The 22,734-nt window shown below is 38.8% G+C and overlaps 1 protein-coding gene across 8 annotated transcripts in view; it reads right to left on the bottom strand.

Moving 5' to 3' along the window:
• Positions 1-11,690: 11,690 nt before the first annotated feature.
• SEC24D (SEC24 homolog D, COPII coat complex component) overlaps positions 11,691-22,734 on the bottom strand; it is a 114,718-nt gene continuing 103,674 nt past the window's right edge. For all 8 annotated transcript variants that reach the window (XM_058436700.1, XM_032146415.2, XM_032146408.2 and 5 more), the window contains 4 exons: positions 21,291-21,470; positions 19,781-19,972; positions 17,033-17,122; positions 11,691-12,169 (listed from right to left, as the gene is read on the bottom strand). In XM_058436700.1, the coding sequence (XP_058292683.1) occupies positions 12,029-12,169; positions 17,033-17,122; positions 19,781-19,972; positions 21,291-21,470 (603 nt within the window). In that variant the 3' untranslated portion in view covers positions 11,691-12,028. The remainder of the gene's footprint in view (positions 12,170-17,032; positions 17,123-19,780; positions 19,973-21,290; positions 21,471-22,734) is intronic.

Below are 22,734 nucleotides of genomic sequence, written 5' to 3' on the forward strand. Positions count from 1 at the left end.
AGATTTGAGAGTCTGTTTTCTATAAGTAGAATTACTGTTGTTACCAAATGAAAAAGGACTGACCTAAAATCAGTCTCTTCTTTTGGTCTGTGATGGATTTTAATGGCCGTTCTGTGCTCATATATACCTAAGATGAGATTATATTACATCCACCAAAGACTCAGTTTGAAGATAAGGAATTGAGTGATAGAAGAAATAAGGCTGAGATCCTTAAAAGCCTAATTAACTTGCTTAACCCATTAGTACTATCTAGTACAAGACAGCATTTTTTTGCTGAAATTATGGTTTTTGCTGAAATTACGGTATATTTTCAACTTCACTAATTACAAATTATCTAGATTTAGAACTCTATATGTCAGCGTTGACCTGGGAATGAAGTCAGGATAGAGAAATTCCACTTGCCTGTGATGGGTCCTTAGAAGTATCAGCTAAGGAGTGACCCTGTCCTGTACACAGTGCTCTCTATTGTGTTCCATACCCTGGGCCTACCCAAGGTGACATTCCTGGAGGAGGTGACATTCCTGCTGTTTACATAGCATAGGCACCTGTGAGATCGGTGTCACAATTTCATCTTAGAAAGAGGTAGGTATGGCTGCTTTGTTGGTTGAAAGTTAAGGGGAGCCATGATCTACCATATTTAGGAAAAAGTTATTTAAAAAAGAGTAGATAGTGGAAAAAGAATGTAAGACCTGGAATTTATCCCTTTGACAATGAATCTGGCCTTTTTAATCGTAGGATGGAATTGATTCACTAGTTTTTGCTAACTTTCACTTTCAGTAAAGCTTGAGGTATTGTTTTTGCAATGACTATGTATTCATTGAGGAAGGGTTTCCAATGAAATTTCATTACTCTGACCTCTTCTAATTTTTGATCTTCTTTATATTTACATGTCTTACATTCCACAAAATTATGTAGAAATGCTGGGCATGGTGGCTCATGCCTGTAATCCCAGCACTTTGGGAGGCCAATGTGGGTGGATCACTTGAGGTCAGGAGTTTGAGACCAGCCTGACCAATATGGAGAAACCCCATCTCTACTAAAAATACAAAATTAGCCAGGCATGGTGTCGTGTGCACGCCTGTAATCCCCGCTACTTGGGAGGCAGTGGCAGGAGAATTGCCTGAACCCAGGAGGTGGAGGTTGCAGTGAGCCGAGATTGTGCTACTGCACTCCAGCCTGGGTGACAGAGTGAGACTCTGTCTCAAAAAAAAAAAAAAAAATTGTGTAGAAATAAATTTTTAGTTGCTTTATGCACTAATTCCTTACTGGGAATAGAAGCTAATTATTGTGAAATAACCTCAGCATGTCTGAGTTTTTATAGAATTATAATTCATGGTATTCCAAACCAACTGTTGATATTTATTTCCAGTGAGAACTATTTTCCCACTGACCTTCCTCCTTTCAGAGGATGGGGATTAGGAGGCCCAAAGTACTGATTGAGTAGGAATACTTTTTTATTCTTCTTCACTGTGGAGAAACAAGAGGGCAGGTAGTTGATGATGTCAGGTAGAACAGATTTTATGGTGTGGAATACCATACCCAAACACAAATGAATCAGATTAGACCACAGAATTGTGGTGATGGCAGTCAGAATGTAATACGGTCATCATGAAACAGCACAGTGTGAGAGGTCAAGGTGTCAACCTGGGAAGTGAGAATCAAGCAGGAGTGTGGCATGGCAACCAGCTCACAGATTCAGAGTTGAGAGGGATCACTACTGCGGCAGCTCTGCTCTGATACTCTGGCAAGTAGTAGAGCCACTTTATGAGCCCTTATTTCCTATCTCCCTTATTCTGAGGCCAGGTCAGTGATATGCTATAGTTTCATTTAAGTTAATAGAGTATAAAGATGGGATACTTGGGAGCTACATTGTGCATCAGGGTGTCACAGCTGCTACTAGGAGTTACTCCTTTTCATGTCTTTTAAAGTACTTTCTACCCATCTTAATTGCTAAATTATCTTTCAGTTAGTTACAGCAGCTTATTTTAAAACCTGTACTGTTTTCATCCTGAATTTAGAACATAAGATTTAGCCTTTGAAGTATAGTTTCAGACTTTACTAATTTGTTTAATATAATCCTTATTAACGTGACAAAATGAAAGCCCAGTTGGGACTTAGTCTAAACATTAGTCTTTGATCTGTAAGTGTCTCGTATTTTGTGATCGATTAAAAACATAAACCTTTTTTTATGCGAAAGGTGTTTCTTAGAACAATCCTGTAATCTTAGGGTTCATGTGTGACTTTAGCGTTATCCTCTCTTTGATGTTGGGTAATAGGGGCTGAACTTTTGCTGGGTTCTCGTGTATATGTAGTCAGTTTTGAGGCTATAAATCTAGGACTTCTCAAAAGATTAGAACATTTATCCAGCAAACTGACTCCATTGAAGACCTCATTTCTGGAAATACCACATTGCTTCTGCTCTCAATAACTCTTATCATTTACTCGTATAAATATTGTTAGCTATAATGCACAGAGAAAAGCTACCTCATTCAATCTAGATAATTGGGACATCCTTTTTCAGTAAACCCTTTTTCCACTATTGGACAAAATATTAAAATGATCAGTTTGAGTGTATGTTAGAGTTTGTGTTTCTGTAACTAAAGGTGCTAATAAACTGAAATCAGATAAGGTAGGTTTTTCCAAAAATACTTCTAAATAATTGAGAACCTAGAAGTCAACAATGTAAAATGCATATGGGACTCTAGTATATTAATAGAGAAGCAGGCCAAGAACTTTTTAATGGGATAATTGTCTTCTTTAGTCACATTGTTTGCATATTAACGACATGGAAATATTTTCACTCATTTACTTTCATCCATTTATCTGTGCGTTTTCTCACTTTGATGAGTTCTCTCAACTCCTTTCTAAGAAAAGCAGAGCAGAGCAGCATAGAGTGCCTTAGTAAATGGCTACTGACTCTTGGTCTCAGGCCATAGCAACTATAGAGAGAAGAGTGGGGCTGGAGACGTCATACCCTGGGTAAAGTGGACATCACTTGTCAGCTCCAGTTAATTGTCACCACAGAGAGAAGAGGGTAAGTTGTTCACGTGGTGGCATTTCCGTACATTTTAGAGGTTGACAAAATAGTTTGTGATTTTTGTTTACATTTGCATTCATAGAACTAAAAAAAATTTAAATTAATTTGGCTAGCAAAATACCACATGCATATTTTCTTTTTTCTTTTTATTTTTTGAGACAGAGTCTCGCTCTGTTACCCAGGCTGGAGGGCAGTGGTGAGATCTTGGCTCACTGCAACCTCCGCCTCCAGGGTTGAAGCGATTCTCCTGCTTCAGCCTCCTGAGTAGCTGGAATTACAGGTGCCCACCGCCACACTCAGCTAATTTTAGTATTCTTAGTAGAGACAGGATTTCACCATGTTGGCCAGGCTGGTCTCAAACTCCCAACCTCAACTGATCCACCCACCCTGGCCTCCCAAAGTGTCAGGATTACAGGTGTGAGCCTCTGCGACCAGCCAACATGCATATTTAAATTATGCATGCATTATAGCTGTATACTGTGTGACCACATTTACTTAAAAAAGAGGAAAAAAGGTTACTTGCTTGAGACGGGAAACTATCACCTTTGAAAGCATATTAAGTAGTTGGCTTACTTTGGAACACACAGTAGATTGAAAATGTGAACTAATACTTTAAAATTGCTGTATAATGATGTCACTGCAAGCCATTCATCTATCCAATGGGAGAAAATGTAGAGGTCTAGGCTTGTGTTGTCACAAAATACACCTTTTAAGTAATCGTATACCTGTACAGATTTTTATAACTGTTGTTATCATAAGAGAATGGCTACATCATTATCCTGCCTTTTCTGTGTGTTTATTTTGTTGTTGTTTTTGAAAGCAGTGGACAAAACCTCAAAACAGAATTTTGTTCAGATATATCCAGTTTAGTAGTTGATGCTGGTTAAATGAACAAAGTAATTGCTTAAATGTCTTGTGGAATTAGCTGTCACTTTATAGTTTATGTATTGTGGTGGGTACCTTAATAATACAAAGATTTTTAATGTAATAATATTGCTCATAATTCATGTAAGCTACACAGGTAGTTGGGTTATTGTTTTGTCTAAGAAGCTAGGTTTATAGCATGGTAAATAAAAGCTCAAGTTTATAGCTTTCTTTTCTACTATTAAGCTCAATTAAAGGATAATGCACGATTAAAAATATATTTATAAAAATAATTCCAAAGCAAAATTTAGAAAAATGTAAACACAAATGTAAGCCCATCAGCCAACTAGCTCCTTGAATCTTAACTCCATATCCTTTGTCAGATGGTGCCGACAAGATAGTGGATCAGGATGGCACCAGCACCTCTTTGGGGACCTTTCCCAGTTCTGATTGCTTTCTTTTACCCTGATTCGAACAGAAAGCTTGCCTTTTCATCTACCTGCATTTGTCTACTCACCTAGTCCTGAGCTTTTACCCTGCTGCTTGGGCTCTTATGACTTAGTTTTTGTCATTAGCTTTATAAGGGCAGTGGTATGCTTTCTCAGCTTCTAATGTATGGCATATAATAAGTGCTCAATAAATAGTCCCTTTCCCTTGCTGCTTGCTTAATAATTGGAAATAACTCCCAGGAGATTTTTCATAACCTTCCCTTGTCAGCTCTTTTCCCTTCTGCTGATGCTTTCTTGCTGCGTAAGAGGACTGTTTTTCTAATAAAGACTTTCTCTGTCTCAAATAAAAGAACACTATCTTTGGGGATAAAGAAAACAAAGCAATTTCCACTGAATTACCATTTATCAGAGGTCTTGAACAGAACTAACCTCCCCTGGTCTGACTTTAAAGGAACCTGACTCCTTCCTTAGAATGTAAATTTTCAATTACTTCTCTGCCAAGGGCAACATGTTAAAATAAGGAGAGTGATTTAACTACACCTGTGTCACCTTGTTTAATTATAGCCTAAGTGGAAAAAGTAGATTATATTTCTCCTGTGAATAATAGGGACAGTAGATTGCCTGAGTGAGGGGGGCGGACAGGATGGTGGAGGATGGGTGTGGGGTGGCACCCAAGAGTCTTAGGAAACTGCTGCTGGTCAGCAACAATGGCCCTAGGAGAGAGAACCTCATGGGGAAAGAGCTCAGTGGCACGGAGCTCCACTGGGAAAGTAGCTCAGTCCAGACCACACATTCAGTTTCCCCAAGCATGGTGTGAAAGCAGAGAGCCCCGGACTTCAGGAGGCCATGGGGCACTTTGACACTAGTCATCAGTGTGGATGAAAGAGAGTAAAGATTCCCTTTCAGTCCTGTGGGATAGAGATTCAGATTCAGTTAGGTTGATTTTAAAAACATGACATTTTTGCACACCAAAGTTCACAGTTGCAATTCATATCTGCTTGAAACTTCCCTAATTCATAAAGGTAATAACCTTTTTGACACATAGGCATATGAGGTGGGGTCCCTAAAATATTGATTGGGTAACATTAAACCCCATTGGGTATCCTAAAATGGTATTCTTCAAACATGAATAATGTGTGTTTAAACAGTTTTTCATGGACCCAAGGAATACCTCAGATTGAAAAATACCGACTAAAAAACTAGAGTCTCGTTCTTCAGAAGGTCTTAAAATTGCAAATCTCACTGCAAAAGAGTTGTTTTTATAACTGGTAAGAGAATTTTTTCAACTTTTATTTTAAATTCAGGGGATACACCTGCAGATTTTTTACCTGGGTATATTGCATGATGCTGAGGTTTGGGGTATGAATGATCGTCACTCAGGTACTGAGCACAGTACCCAAGTTTTTCTTTTTCTTTTCTTTTTTTTTTGTTTTTTGGTGGAGCAATCAGAACACCTACAACATTTATTGATTAGGGTTTGCCATCTTATATGGGTGTGGTTTGTGGCACCCCCAAAACAATTATGATAGTAACATCCAAGATCACTGATCAGACATCACCATGACAGACATAATAATAAACAGGTTTGAAATATTGTGATAATTACCAAAAGGTGACACAGAAACACAAAGTGAGCACACACTGTTGGATCAACAGTTTTTGAATCCTTGCCCCACTCCCTCCCTCCCAACTCAAATAGTCCTGTGTCTATTGTTGCCATTTTTATGGGTAGCAAATGTTCAGCTCCCACTTATGAGAACATGTATTTGGTTTTCTGTTCCTTTGTTAATTTGCTTAGGATAATGGCCTCCAGCTGCATCTATGTTGCTGCAAAGAACATGCTTTCATTCTTTTACATGGCTGTGAAGTATTCCATGGTGTATGTGTACCACATTTTCTTTATCCAGTCCACCATTGATGGGTACCTAGGTTGATTCCATGTCTTTGCTATTGTGAATAGTGCTGCTATGAACATGTGTCTTTTTGGTAGAATGATTTGTTTTCTTTCTTACTCAGTAATAGGTTGAATGGTAATTCTGTGATATAATTTTTTTAAAAAGTATTAAAGCCAGGCATGATGGCCTGTAATCCTAGCTATGTGGGAGGCTGAGATGGAAGGATTACTTGAGCCTGGAAGCTGGAGACCAGCCTGGGTGACATAGTGAGACTTCATCTCAAATAATAAAGTGGAAAAATAAAAAAGCAGTCCCTAAAAATTCTTACACAACTCAGCTGGGTGCAGTGGCTCACGCCTATAATCCTAGCACTTTGGGAGGCTGAGGCGGGCGGATTGCCTGAGCTTAGGAGTTCGAGACCAGCCTGGGCAACAATGGTGAAGCCCCGTCTCTACTAAAATACAAAAAATTAGCCAGGCGTGGCGGCATGTGCCTGTAGTCCCAGCTACTTGGGAGGCTGAGGCAGGAGAATTGCTTGAACGTGGGAGGCGGAGGTTGCAGTGAGCTGAGATCGCGCCACTGCACTCCAGCCTGGGCAACAGAGCAAGACTCTGTCTCCAAAAAAAGAAAATTCTTACACAACTCATGTATTCTTGAGACTGCATCTGTAATCCACTTATAGTTTCCTTAATGAAACACTAGTAATTTGTCTCCCCAAATTGACTTTATTCTTTATGTGATTCAAAACTAGATTCTCATGTATTAAGTTTGGATAACAATGGCTCTGGAAATGTTAATGAGGGTACATTTTGGAAATTGAGGGAGTTTAGCCTGCACAAGAAACATGATAGGGATATGTCTTTGAACTATCTGAAAACTGCTATTCATTGGAGGAGGAATTCACCTTGGGAGGCTGAGGTGGGAGGATTGCTTGAGCCCAGGAGTTTGTGACTATTGTGGGAAACATGGTGAAACCACATCTCTACAAAAAATTAGCCAGGCACATGCCTATAGTCCCAGATACTCAGGAGGCCAAGGCAGGAGGATCACTTGAACCCAGGACGTTGAGGCTGCAGTGAGTCGTGATCTTGCCACTGCACTCCAGCCTGGGCAACAAACTGAGACCCTGTCTCAAAAAACAACAACAAAAAAAGTGATGAGAAGATTACTTTCCCAAACAACCATTTATGAACAGTTCTGTTAGAAAATGGTATTTGGTGGACTTTCCCTAAAACTTCTCATTTTGGTACAAGTACTCGCTTGTTTTTTGAGGCCAAAGGTAGATTGAGATCATATCTGCTTTCCACACTAGTAGTGATTCATAATGGCAAACTCCCTAAGTTCTTTTTCTAACATGTATTGTTTCCAAGAACGATATCCTGCATATGCATTTGTTTTTTGGACACAAGTCTAGATGAGTAATTATTCCCAGTCTACTACCGTTATGTTAGACTTTTAGAAGTGAACCTTCTAGGAAAGTTGCCATTTGGTAACCTCAAAGATGTGCCTTCAAAAAGTCAGTGAACTCATTTCTTTTTTTTTTAATAAAGGTTCCGTAACATTTGAAATACAAGTTCTTGTCTTTGGTTTATATATTATTGAGGTTTTGGTTTTTAGCATTTAAAGTAGTTTAAGCTGCAAGTTTCTCATATGGCAAATTTATTCTAATCTCTGAAACCATCTGTTAATTGGAATTTCTATAGCATTTAAAGATAGCTTGATTTGGAGGATGTCAATTATGATACTGGTGGCATAGTAGCAAATCCAGTTAGGAGTCAGATTAGTCCTAGTTTTTATGATCCTTAGCAAGTTTAGTAAAAAACTTAATAAAACAATAACAGCAATGAACACTTAAATAGCAGCACTATGTGTCAGACACTGTTCGAGGCCCTTTATAAACTTTAATTCTTGAAAAAACTGGAGGAAACAGACACAGAAAATTTTCTAACTTGCCCTGGATCACACAGCTAGTGGTGGAACTAGTATAGAAACCCATGTCGCTGGGTCCAGAGCAACATGGGTCTGAGCCGTTGTGCTCCACCAGCTCTTCCAGTCTGGGGATGGGGAGCACTGTTTCAGAGCAGCACTTACTTACACCATTTTTGGCAAGTGGTCATTCAGGACTCACTGGAGCATTTCCATTACATATTGGGTTTATTTTACCATGAAAGCTAACCTCACCATTTATATTATATTCCCTCTGTTTTCCAAGGGTCTTGCTCTTTTGAATATTTTTTCTCTGTCTTCAGTCTTCAACATTCTTTGTAGTACAGTATTGTCACTGTATTTTTTCAACATAAAATACTGGCTGCTTCCCACCAGCATTTAAATGGCAAATCCCTTAAAATTTAAAAAAAAACTTAAAATTTAAAAAATTCTCCCCTTTCTGTGACCCACCCGCTCGTCACCTCGAGTTGCCTCAATTCTGCCTCCCCTTCTTCAACCTGTTCTAATCTAGCCTTTAGCCTCACTGATTTAGAGAAACTGCTCTTCACTAGTCACCCATGACCTTTTACTAATCCCAACAAACATTTTTGTCTTTGTCTTTTGGAAGCCTGTAACTTGGCTGCCCACTCTCTTCATGCACCCCCTCTTTTACCTTGAGGTTTGTGACATCTAGCCAAGTTCCCTTCCTACCTCTCTGGCCCTTCCCAGTTTCAAGGTTTCTAGTGACTGTCCGCTCTAGGGATTTGCTTCCTTCGCACTCTACAGAGTCAGCCTAAGTTTTTTCAGCCACTTGTGTGGCTTCCTTTTCTTGATATACATGTAGATGGTTTGCAAATCTTTAGTTCACAGCTCTCTGCTGAGCTTCACACCCGTATTTTTAGGTCCTATAGTTTATCTCACTTGGATAGCTTGCAAGCTACCTTAAATATGTACCATCTGAACTATACCCTTTACATACACACTGACATACACAAGCTGTTTTTATTTCTGTTTCCTCTCAGAGAATCATCTGTCTACCCAGTTGCTCAAAACAAATCATTTTCTTATACTTTCTCTTCCCTTATATCACCTCTCCCCCAATTCCCCCACCCCCAACTAAATACCATTATTTTAATTCAGGCCATCGTGAACTCAAATGAACTATTCTGATAGCCCCCTAAATGGTCTGTCTGCTGCAAGTTACATCACCTTACAACCCCAAAGTGATCTTTCTAGAGTGATCCTGCTGCTTCTGCTTAAATTACTTTGAAGGTCTTCACTTTGTCATTAGGATTAAGTCCAAACTCTTCCTTGGCTAAGTCTCACTCTACTTGCTTCTCCAACTTTATCTTTTACGAATTTGTCTCTCCTTGATAGTTCCAGCCAAGTTTAAGTTCTTTAGTTTACTGAAAGGGTGATGTGTGCCCTCTCCACTCTGAGCCTTCATGCTTATTTTCTCTTCTGGTGGCATATTTACCAATACTGCCAATTACCTGGCAAATGTTTACAATTTTTCAGGTCTCATCTTCAATGTAACTTCCTCTGGAAAATCTTTACTGACTACACCTTGCCCACCAGCTAGACCAGGTCAGATATCCCTGCTGTGTGCTTACTGTAGCATTTCATGGCATTTCTGAAACTTTCCTGTAATTGTAGAGATGACAGGGACTTTGCTTGTGCTGCTCACTGTTGTCTCTCCAGTGTAGTGCCTAGTGTTTGGCACCTAGAAAATGTGCAGTCAGTATTTGTTAAATGAGAAGATACTACTTCCAATGGCATATTCTTTGAGCACCTAATTATTTAGAAGTTTCTTGTGTTAACTGGCACTTTGTAACTTTTTTTTTTTTTTTTTTTTTTGAGTCTAGCTCTGTCTTCCAGGCTGGAGTGCAATGGTGCGATCTCAGCTCACTGCAACCTCTGCCTCCTGGGTTCAAGCAGTTCTCCTGCCTCACCCTCCCAAGTAGCTGGGATTACAGGTGCCTGCCATCACGCCCAGCTAATTTTTTGTATTTTCAGTAGAGACGGGGTTTTACCATGTTGGCCAGGCTGGTCTCAAACTGCTGACCTCAAGTGATCCACTCGCCTCGGCCACCCAAAGTGCTGGTATTACAGGCGTGAGCCACCGCACCCAGCCTGTCACTTCTATTTAATGGTTCTGGTTCTATACCCTAAAGAACACAAAGAACAAATCATTAGCCTTCAAATGAATAAAGGAATGTGCTCTGTGCTTCTATTTCACATAGGGCATGGTGCCTAGAATTGAACCTAGGTGTGGCCTGACCTCAGAGTAGAGTGGAACCATCACTATGCTCATTTGACAGCCTATCCTTGTAATAAGGTAGATTGAGATCATATCTGCTTTCATTCCACTAGTGATTCATAACGGCAAACTCCCTAAGTTCTTTTTCTAACGTGTTGTTTCCAAGAACGATCTCCTGCATATGCATTTGTTTTTTGGACACAAGTCTAGGAGCTTACATTTCTTCTTGTTAAACTCATCCAAGTTGATGATGTTAAACTCATCCAAGTTGATGTTGAAGCAAAATGCCAGTTGGCTAACATGGGGGGATTTTAGTTCTGTCACTGTATTTGTTTTTCTACCTACTTCATGACATCTAATTTATAAATAAACCTTACTAGTCATATAATCAGAGACAAGGTACTTAAGCCTGTTTCTTCATGTGTAAATGGGGCTGATAACAGGATCAGGGTTGCTATGAAGAATACATGTGCATATGTTCACAAAAAACAGTGCAGTTCTTGGGACAAGATATGTACTCAATATATTTTAGCTATTATTATTCATATAATTGATAACAAAGTTGAATAGGGCAGGTAGAGGCAGATGCCTTTGTGACATCACTCAAAATCATTCTCCTAGGTTTAGACATATTCATTAATAATGGTTTCATGTAGCCCATTTCTATTTATTTTGCCCACAAAAACATTTTAGAGAACTTTGAAATGCCTTTCTCAAGTATAATATGATGTTTCTTAGATTTATTGCCTAGTACTCCTCAACCCTCAGAAAAAAAGAGAAAATTTTGTTTTCCTGATTTGTTCTTAGTGAGCTACCCAAACAACTTTTTGCCAAAACATTTTGAATACTACCCTTATTTCTTTTTAAGACCTAAAAATACATAATAAATAAATAAATCTACCTACTAAGATTATATGAAGTGATTTATTGATACTGGTTAAAATCCATTATATACAGGTAGAAACTTTCAAAATTGTACAAAGAACCATTAAGCATATTGATAAAGACAGTTTTACAGACAAAACAACTGGAAAATAGTTTTAACATACACAATATATAATTATGAAAAAAATGTAGAACACATATTGTTCTACCAGATAAATCCCAAGGTTATTAAAAGTCTGCTATGCAAACCTTAAGTTGAAAAATGTGTTCAATGGAGTTACATGGTTTTAAAAAATTAAGTATAATGTAAAAATTAAGCTTTTTTTTCTCATTGCAATTGGGAGAGGAACTGAGACAACTTTTTACCCCAAATCTACACAGTTTGAAAAATAATTTATATGTCTAGCATAAAGAAAATTGAGAATGTTTATGGTTCTGTAAACTTTGCCTTTTATGAAATGCAAACCACATCAGTTTTAAAAATTAGAAACTGTGCAATCAGAAACAGATTGTTCCCTTTATGGCACAATTGTACCTTAATTGGCTTTATACCTGAGCACCAAAGCTGAAGTTCTAAATGCCGTCTCTTCCTGGAAAGTTATTCTGAAAATGAGCAAGAAATCAAAACTAGCCTATTATCATCTAGAAAATTAGGCACCAAGAAGGAGATTACCTCCTTAGAAATGCAACATCAATGACAGAGAAGTTTCAATTAATTAAGCAGCTGACAGATCTCCTTGTGAACACAACAAAGGAAATCCACATAAGAAGAGCCTCCATAAAGTCCTTTGTCTTCTACCAGGAACTGTCGGAAAACCATTTCTGGCTGTTCTCGCTGCTTTACGATTGTGAGCTAGGAAAAAAACAAAACAAAACAGTAACAGCCCCTGGTTATAAACATTATTTGAAAATGGCTCAATTTTGTCTATTTCAATTTCGGCAAACATTATTGACTGTCCATTATGTGTGAGGCTATGGAGGATGATGGGAAAGTGCCTAATATCTAGGGTGGAAAGAGGCATGGACCCTGAAACCCCAAAACCTAAGACATACAATTTTAAGTGGCAAAAATGAAACCTAAGCAGAGTGTTACAGGAAAGGCTTCACAATGATAGTAACTGTCCCCTGAGCCTTAAAGGATAGGGGTAGGGCTAGAGAGTGTTTCATACTGGAATACATGTGCCATGTACCAGAGATACAATTATGGCTGGCATGTAAATTATCACAGGCTTCTAAAAGGGAGAAATTATCATCATAATGAGTTTGGGTTTCTGTAGGAAATATGATCCAGTGAAGGTGCAGAAGAATGAAATGAGACAATTAAGTGGCAGCAGTATGTACAATACATTTGTGAGATGAGGGACACTAGATAGGAAGTGGTTTGAAGTGTCTGGGTCGGAGATGATCAGGTTCTGAATTAGAGCAGTGGAGGTGGAAAGGGGGTAGATTGGAGAGATGCTAGAGAGGTTAACACACAGGGAAAACGGGAGAACTCCTGTCCTTTGCTCATCACGATTCTCTAGACCTGTGCTGTCCAGTACAACAGCCAGACACACATACTATTGAGCACTTAAAATGTGGCTCATCCAAATTGAGATGTGCTGTAAATATAAGACACACAATAGATTTCTAGACTTAGTATGAAAAATAAAATATGAAAATATCAATAATTGATGATACACATTACATATAGAAATTATATTTTGGATATACTGGGTTAAATTCATTTAAATGAATTTTTTCTTTTTAAATGTGGTCATCAGAAAACATAGAATTGCATATGCATTTGCATTACTGGAGAGTGCTGCTCTAAGAAGAAACCCACAGGGAAGAAGCCCAGAAGAGAGGCAGTTTTGTCATGAACACTTTGAGCCCTTCTTTCTACACCTGTATTCCTACTTGAGGAAGTCAAGGTAGATGATCTGAATTGTCATAATTTCATATTTATTGTGCCACAGTGGGGTTAACTGAGCCATACATGCACAACAATGCCTCTCCACCTGCCTCCTATATAATTAAGAGGAGCCAGGGTATTTCTCACTTCTTCCTCTCAGGAGGTAAACCCACCAGAAAGGCCTGCAATAGGGAAGCACATGCAGTGAGCCGCTTCACCAGCTGCAGCGGGGAAGGTATGTGCAATTTTGGCTAGGAGGGCAGGGCCCTCCCTACTTCTGCATTCTATGCTTTTTAGTTATCAAGTGGAGAGTAATTCTGTCAATACCACTTGCTTTTTTCCTTTTTAACGTTTTGGCCTGGATCCAAGTCTGTTAAGTTTTAAGTTGCCCCGACCTAGTAAAAATAATAATATATAAGAACAACTGCTGCTGCCACAACTCAGCTAATTCCATGTGGATACAGATATGTGTGATGCCTTGGCTTTTGGGTGTCAGCTCTAGGTACTGGGAGTTGGCACTAGAATAGCTGTGTGCATAGGCAGATTCCACTCCTACATGGGGAAGCAAAACTAACCCTTAAAGAGATTTCTCCAAAGAAGTTTAAGATTTGCCTCCTGATGAACCTGAAGTCAGGATTCTTTTCATTTTATGTTTTATCCACCCTCTCCCACATGCCGCTATGACTTTACCATTGTCCATGATTGGTAGAGGCAGTGTGGGTCTAGCCTCTGACACAACTCAGGCTGAGGCTGGGCAGGATAAGACATTGAAGGAGGAAAGACTTGAAGTTCCAATTTCTTTAGAATTTACTTTCTTTATGGAAATTAATGGAAAGAAATTCAGGTTGCTCATCTGAGGTATTTTCTATTGCTGCCATTCACTTGGGGTTTTTTTTTTGTTTTTGTGTGGTGCTCATTGTACAACCTCCTCTGACAAAGTGTCTCGCTATGAGCTGAGGTGGTAAGTAGAATAGGGAATGAATTACAGCCTTGGGAGAAACTTAACTTTAAGCTACAGTGATTCATATCCTATCCTACCATTTGATTATCTACAGGTGTCAGGATGACACAGAAAGTATAGTGGAAGGTCTCAGGGGAGTGGAGTCATGGAAGTGGTATTGGCCTGTCTTGACACAGTGATGGTCGTCTCTTCAAGGGGCACACCCACACCAATAAAAGGAAAGCATACTGGTATGGATTGGTAGATCCGTCTTTATTTCCCTGCTTTACATTTCTAAAGGGAGGGGGATGGCCCTATAGAGTAGGAGGAGAACATTAAAATAATCACTGCTTGTCACCTCCTTGCTTCTTGTGTGCCTTCTCCAAGGGAAGACTGGCTAACTCTGAATGTGACATTCTCTGGGTCACCTTACCACAGGTCTTAAAGAATTAATGTGCTTCAAAAGCCAATCTCATCTTTCATTGGCTGACTCACAGGGAATCGCTAAAGCATGGGAGTGATTAGGAAGGCCCAGGTAGAACATGTTGAGCGAGAAGAGAGCCATGATACAACCTTCAGAGAATACCAACTCTTAAGTGGCAGATGAATGAAGAGAAGCCAATGAAAAAGAGTCACTGAGAAAGAAGAATCAGGAGCAGGGGATGTTTTGAAAGCTGACAGGAGATAATTTGAGGAAGTAGTCAACCTTGTAAATGCATAAAAGGATTGAGAATCAATTGTCTTTATCAATTTGGCAGTTTACAGAGAACTGGAGAGATAAGAAGAAGGGAAGAGCAGTTAATACAGACTTTTTCAAGGAGCTTGGTTGTAGAATGTTTGGTATGTTGCTGGTGTTCAATAAATATTTGTAGAATGAATGAGGAAAGGGCAGCAGAATCTTGGAGAAGTGGCAGCTTCTATGAAGGTAGATTTGAACAGCTTGTAAACTGTGGAAAAGGGCCAATGGGAAAGGAATAATCTAGAAAATACAAGTGGAAGGAGAGAGAATAAAAAACATTTGGAGCACAGAGAACCGTGCAGGGCAGGACTAGAATTTCTCAGGAAGGCACTTGGTTTTGGTCATCTGTAGATATACTGTGGTAGAAATCTTTTTTTGTTGTTGTTCCCCACATATATGAGAATAATCTGACAATAAGGTCTAAGAGGACTGAGTTTTTGAAAAAGTAATTAGCATAACCTGGAAGGTAGCAGTTCCTTCTAGATTTGATTTTGTTATTCTTGATCCTTCCATACCAACTCTTTTCTCCTACCTAATCTTAACCCTTTAAAAGTATGTTTTCATTTCCTTTTCAAGTGTCAGAGAAGCAGTGGAATGCTAAGTGCACTGGGACTAAGCAGCTAGTACAAGCCCTGTATCTGCTATGATCCAGTTGTGAGACCCAGACCAAGCTAGTGAGCTCCTTTGAGCCTCACTTTCATGTCTGTGATGTGCAGGTATAGGAAGCCAGGTATCTCCCAGATTCCTTTCAACTCTGACATCTGTAGATTTTAGATATTTCTAATTCTTTATAGAGATAGCATTCTATGAACAGACGGATACATTTGCAGGTAGTACATAAGAAAATCTGATTCTTTAAGTATTCAAGCTAAAATTGTTTTATCACAGAGGTGCTTAATATTTTATTCACATATAGTATTTGAAGCTCACCCCCAGATGGTTTTATAACCAAAGCTGACATAACTTTGATAAGAGGTTGGAACAGGTGGGAGAAAGCAGAGGAAAGTTTAATGTTTTTCCCTGAAGAAGGAACTACTGAGCACAAGGATGATCTCCATGCTTAGTCCTGCCTCTTCTCTGCAAATGCCCAGTTGGAGGGATGCAGTTGCTGCAGCCGGGATGAAGGTGAATCATTATTGCTGTGCATTCTAAATACCAGTGGCTTTCAATTTGCATTTCATGAGCTCACTATTTGGTTACATGTTTCTAGGGCGTTCAGAGAGAATGCCCTAGAAAAACGTGTAACCAAATCTTAAGAGAATGTGTTTAGTTTGAGCCTTGTCTGTCTTCTCTAGGTCCTGCCCTTAAACTGAACCATAGGTGCTGTGTGGTGTGAAAACTGTTCTAGAAAAGTTGTATATTCATTCAGATGTCATTAGTTCAATTTACCTAAGCTCTACCTAAAGTTGATGTTTGCATGCATGAGTTACTTTCACAGTTACGAATGTTGGTTTAGATTGACATCACATTTACATTTCAGGAGACAACTGGCCCCATAAATACCCTAGCACTTGTAGACACGTGCCTCCAGGTGAGTGTCTTATAGCTCTTCAGTAAGCAGTGTTACACAGCACATCATCATCTATACATTCTAGATCCCAGGAGACTCTAATATTGAGCTTGGGAAGGAAAACAGGTAAGTATCTGGAACGTGGCAACAAGATACAATTTTCTTGGGTTCTAGACATATTAAATTTTTTTACTCAAACTCAGAAAAGGCTAGAAGGGCTTGAAAGGACAAGAATAACAAAACTTTTCAGAGATTATAAATTAAACATTGTAATAAATCAAATTTTACAAATGTTCTAAATGATACTTTTATAACTAAGTAATTTTAGGCACCAGAAGAAAAGTCATTTCAAAGTCTGTTAATGATACCAATTGCTATTAAATCATGAAGTTAATACTGACTTAAGATACCCCATAGTTAACCCATGGTAATAGCCGTTTATGTTTGTGACTGATAAGTAGGTAGATGTACTTAGAGGTTAATGTAAGGTTTTTTTAACTTTTATTTTAGATTTGTGATGGTGTGAGTTTTTAAAATCAAAGATCATGTCATAAAAATATAGGGTGTGCATTTTAAGTCTTTAATGAAATTTTTAACATTTGAATAAAGGGAAAAATAAAATCGCTTTCTTACCTTCATTGAATATGGCCTCTTTTGCTGGATAATACCCATTATCATTCTGAGTTGTTGAGAGTATGGGTTTCCCACTTCAGGCAGCAATGTCTTAAATTTAAGAAAATCAAAGTTTTAGTACAGTTTATAACATTTAGATAGAAGTAGCAATATAAGATTATCATAATGTTAAAAATATCCTTCTGAAACCATGTACTTGAACATTGGTGTAGTTCATTACCTGAAAACCAAAACTGTGGGGAAAATGCACTAAAAATTATTGGTACCCATTCCCGTAATTGACAGAAGACAATTATTTCTGTCTTTTGAAAAAAACTCTGGAATTTGACACATGTACATCACTGAAATGACACAGCACAGATGTAGTCAGCCCTCTGTATCCATGGGTTCTGCATCCATGAATTCAACCAACCACAGACAAAAATATCATTTGTAAAAAATGCATCTGTACTGAAAAGGCATGGATTTTGGGTTTTTTTGTCATTATTCTGTAAACAATATAGTTTAACAAGTATTTACATAGCATTTTATATTGTATTAGGTGTTATAAGTAATCTTTTTTTTTTTTTTTGATAGAGAGAGGGTCTCACTATGTTGCCCAGGCTGGTCTTGAACACCTGCACTCAAGCAATCCTCCCGCTTCAGCCTCCCAAAGTGCTGGGATTATAGGTGTAAGCCACCATGCCCAGCTGGTGTTATAAGTAATCTAGAGATGATTTAAAATATATGGGGGTATATGCACAAGTTATATGCAAATACCATGCCATTTTATATCAGGGACTTCAGCATCTGTGAATTTATCTATAGAGTGCTCTGGAACCAATTCCCCATGGATACCAAGAGACAATAGCATATGTTTTATGCAAACAACTTCGTGTGAAAGTTTGATCCCTTTTCAAGATTCAAGGCTGTGTTGCGAGAGAAAAGAATGTACTTTAGTCCTTCAATGGATGGAAAATTCCATCCAAGTACTACTGTTCCAGCATTAAAACAAACTACCAAATGTTGATTTCTCAAAGGGAATGCAGCCTCTTAGATAGCCCAGAAATCTGGTTAGTGGTCTACAGGCCAATCCAGCTGCACATGGCATCCAGGAGATATGAAGGATTTTGACTTATATTTCTTCCACTAAGACAGAGTAAAATGCTAATGTTTGCTTCTCAGCAAGAAGATGCCAAGAGCCAATGCATCATTGTGAGTTAGCCAGAGAACATGTGAGTTAGAATGTTTCACCATAAACCTCAAGTGTCAGGAAAAATTTATGGTCAATATTTTTCACAGGAGTAAGGAAAGCAAAAAATTCATTATTTATATTCACACTCCCATCCCCTATATGCATTATGTGGCATATTATAGTAGATCTATTTACTCAACAAACAACGTAAGTATTCTTCATGTATATGTTTTAAAGTGCCAGCTGCCTCTAAAAAGAAAGTAGCTTACATTTGGTTTTTAACTTTGTTTCATTTTGTTGATGAAAGTCAAGGAAATACCGGTATACTGATATAAACACAGACCTACCAATCCGCTGCCTTGTGGTAGAGACACTGGCTATTTCTTGCGGATGTTCAGTTCAGCAACTATGCATTCAGCATTTACTATGTCAATATATTACAAGAGGAAGCTTCCTTAACTTTTACATAAACATTCTTCAGACTCATAGTTCTTTGCCTACTGAATTTTATTTTTTTAAATTGCATTTATAATCATTTCTTAATTTCAAACATGCAGATATCAATTTCTAAATCTTCATCTTAAAACCAATTCTAACTGGAATATTGATACCCTTGAATTCTCTTAAAAATACACTTTTGACATTCCTAATGAATATGCGGCTCTCTAAACTGATCACCTGTCATGGCCTTGAATTTTAATCCTGCCTCTTTCTGCAAGATGCTATATATATTGATAAACTGTACTTCATACAATTGGGTTCAACAACTAGACTTAAGCCATCTTGCCACAACGTAAGTGAGGCTTCAGGAAACTAGCTATCTGCTGAGCTCTACTGGCATCCACTATCAGAGTCAAACAATAGCCATCGGCAGTGATGCTCACACAACAATGGTCTACAAATAAGGTTTGCTATAAATGTTGACTCTTGTACAAATTATAAGCTGGGTTTTCCTAAGATACTTTAAAATAGTCATTTGTATTAATTTAACATCAAACTCACAATTTCTTTTGTTGTTATTGCAACAGAGGGGTGTATAGTCTCTTTTTATGAAATTATTATTTGTTAACTCAGTAATCTGATTTAGTCTGTAGCCAAACACCTATGAAAGATTTCTACATTCTTCTGAGTATGCAGTGCAGCACCAGAGATGAGTACAGAGCATAAGAACTGAATTCAATTCCCATCTCTGCCACTTTACTACCTGAAGGAACTTGTCTCCAAGCCTCAACTGATTCCTCTGTAAAATGTTGAGACCATATCCATCTCACTGATTTGTTAGGACAATTAACTGAAATGGTATATTTAAGTATTTAGAGTACAGAGACTGGCACATAGTTAATGATCTGGAAGTGTTAGCATTTTCTATTAAAGTCACATATTTTAGTTGTTTGAAAGTACTCTATACAAATAACTTTATACCAGCTAATTGATATTGATCAAAACATGAAATTCTTTCGTATACAGAAATGTATGCCTTATTATTTTTCTTTCTGTAATATTTGCACATAAATAAAAACATTTAATAATTGATATTTTTCATATTACCACAAAAGCAATGAAAAAATACTTACCATATCTGTGTTGATATGTGCAAAAGATGGCACATTAAATATTCCTTGGATCAGTTCTGGTGGGCTGCTTACTCCCAACCACAGGAACATGTGTAGGCCATTAGCCAGTAAGAATATTCCTTCTTCTGAAAGACGGGACTCAGAGCAACGAACAGCAGCAGGTAACACTGTACTCTTGACATCTAACGTGTGCTGGGCAGGCACAGACAAGAGAGTGAGAAACTCCTTTCTTCCCCTTCCTTTCCCTCCTTCCTCTTTTCCTTTCCTTTTTTCCTCCCTCCCCTCCCTCAATGCATATTTAGTGAGTACCTATTATGTGCCAGACTTTATTCCAGTCATTAGAAAACAATCCCTACCTTGTGCAGCAAATGGTTTTGTGCAGGGAGGAAGAGACAACACATAAAATAAGTAAAATATACAGAATATAGATGGTGTTAAGAGTTATGAAGAAAAGATGCACGAAAGTGGAATAGGGTGTGTCGCTGGTAAAGGTGGGGACAAATTTTAACTAGGGTAGTCCAGGGAGCCCACAAACTTTTAAGAAGGTAACCTGAGGAGGTAAGAGAAGGTGCCATAGGAGCAACTGGAGAAGACCATTTCAGATGGAAGGAAAAGCTAGTGCACAGGTCCTAAAGCAAGGGCCCAAATGGAGTGTTTGAGGATCAGCACGAAGCCCAGTGTGGCTGAAGTGGGATGGGGAAAGGGAGAGTAACAGAAGATTTCTAGAAGGGAGGGGAGGGTGGGGCACACAGCACTGGGCCAGGGTGGTAGGAACTTTGGCTTTTACTGAGATGGGAAATCCTGGAGTGTTTTGAGCGAAGGAGTAATACGAGCTGACAATTTTTTTTTTTTTTTTTTTTTTTTTGAGACGGAGTCTTGCTCTTTCGCCCAGGCTGGAGGCACTATCTCGGCTCACTGCAACCTCCACCTCCCTGGTTCAAGCAATTCCCCTGCCTCAGACCCCCACGAGTAGCTGGGATTACAGGCACATACCACCACGCCTGGCTAATTTTTTTGTATTTTTTTGGTAGAGATGGGGTTTCACCATGTTGGCCAGACTGGTCTCAAACTCCTGACCTTAGGAAATCGGCCCGCCTTGGCCTCCCAAAGTGCTGGGATTACAGACGTCAGCCACTGCACCTGGCCAGAGCTGACAATTATTTTAACAGGATGCCCTAACTTCTGTGCTGAAAACAGACTGAAGGAGACGCAGAACTCCTCAGATTCCCTCCCCTCACCATAGTGAGCACATACGCACATAAGCAAGATGTGCGCACATAAGCGTATGTATGTATGTGCGCACGTAAGCACATACGCACATAACAAGATGCACATAAGCAACTTGGAGAAAGAACCCCTGCTCGAAATCCCACACCATATATTTTGAAGGCATTTGTGACTTTAACTTTCCTCTTAAGAACAACATATTTCAGATATAACATATGGGAAAGCACAAAATATGATTCCCTTCCAGCCTCCTCTGGGGAATGCACCACCCCAGCATGCTTACTATGGGCAGAAGTTGTGGGTAGAAGAAAAGCTGAGAGTCAGCCACACCCATGGTCATGACCAGCTGTCTCTGGTATGCTCGTTCATCAGTTGAGATCTCTGGTCTGCTGAGTAGCACACAGTTTTTCAACAAGCAATTCATGTACACTGGCAATACTTTCATGGAATCTGGTAGAATAAGCTGAAAAAGACAACTTTTCGTTTCATACGCTTGATCTTTACTGAGAACAATCCCCTGAGCTTCATCTGTAAGACTGAAACATCATTTGCTTTTGAACTTGTAAGGATGTAAGGATTAACTGGTAACCCATGTAAAGCACCTAGAGCACACAGTAACTGGCACAGAGTAGGCATTCAAAGAGCAGCGTTGTTTTTATTTTATCTAGTGCTACAGCAGCCTGGTGTAGCTGTTAGCAGCACTACCCACTCACTGCTTAGGATGTAATCCCAGCGCTATCTTTTAGCAGGTGTGTGACCCTGGGCAGATTACTTACCCTGTCTTTTTCTCAGTGTTTTTTTTTTTTAGCTGAATATGGAATAATAGTATATCTACTTCATGATAATTGGGTTATGATAATTAAATGATTTGTAAAGCACAACAGTGCCTAGCACACAGGATATACCATATATATGTATGTTTAGATATATACATATGTTTAATAAAATTTTTTAAAAAGTGATTTCATAACCTGTATTTCCACTTCAAGAATAGCATTTCTAACTGCCCACAGGATATCTCTTCCGTTATGCTTTTCATGCATCTTAAACTCATCAAACAAATATTAAATGCCATTGTGTCATAGGTTCTGTGCAAAGTGTCAAGGATATAAAAAGGAATAAGGCATAGTCCATGTCATAAGATGCTTGAAGTTCGCTGGGGATAGACATATAAATACATAAAACATAATAAAGAGATTGCAGTACTACAGATTAAAAAAGGAAATGCTTCATGCATTTAGATGTGTCACTACTGAATTGTAACCTGCAAAATCAAACTCCTACAATTCCAAAAACATGTTCTTCCTCCCATGTTTCCTATTCAGTGTAGAACTTCCAGATGAACCCTAATTCATTTATTTCATTACCTTCAATTAATAAACAAATCCTTTTAATTCTACCTTCATAATCTACCCGTACCTTCTCTCCATCCTCACTTTGGCTCACAGGACCTCATTCTAACTGCCCCAAAGTACATGCCCTTGTAAGATACTACAACCTAACACAATGCAGCAATTCTAGGAACACAACCTGATGATTTAAGAAATTATAATGTCCTATATTGTTTAACTTTCTCCTAAATCAATATTGTAAGAATAGCGGGCTGGGCGCGGTGGCTCACGCCTGTAATCCCAGCACTTTGGGAGGCCGAGGCGGGTGGATCATGAGGTCAGGAGATCGAGACCATCCTGGCTAACACGGTGAAACCCTGTCTCTACTAAAAGTAC

Source organism: Hylobates moloch, unplaced genomic scaffold (assembly GCF_009828535.3).
Source record: "Hylobates moloch isolate HMO894 unplaced genomic scaffold, HMol_V3 SCAFFOLD_3, whole genome shotgun sequence".
Taxonomy (NCBI): domain Eukaryota; kingdom Metazoa; phylum Chordata; class Mammalia; order Primates; family Hylobatidae; genus Hylobates; species Hylobates moloch.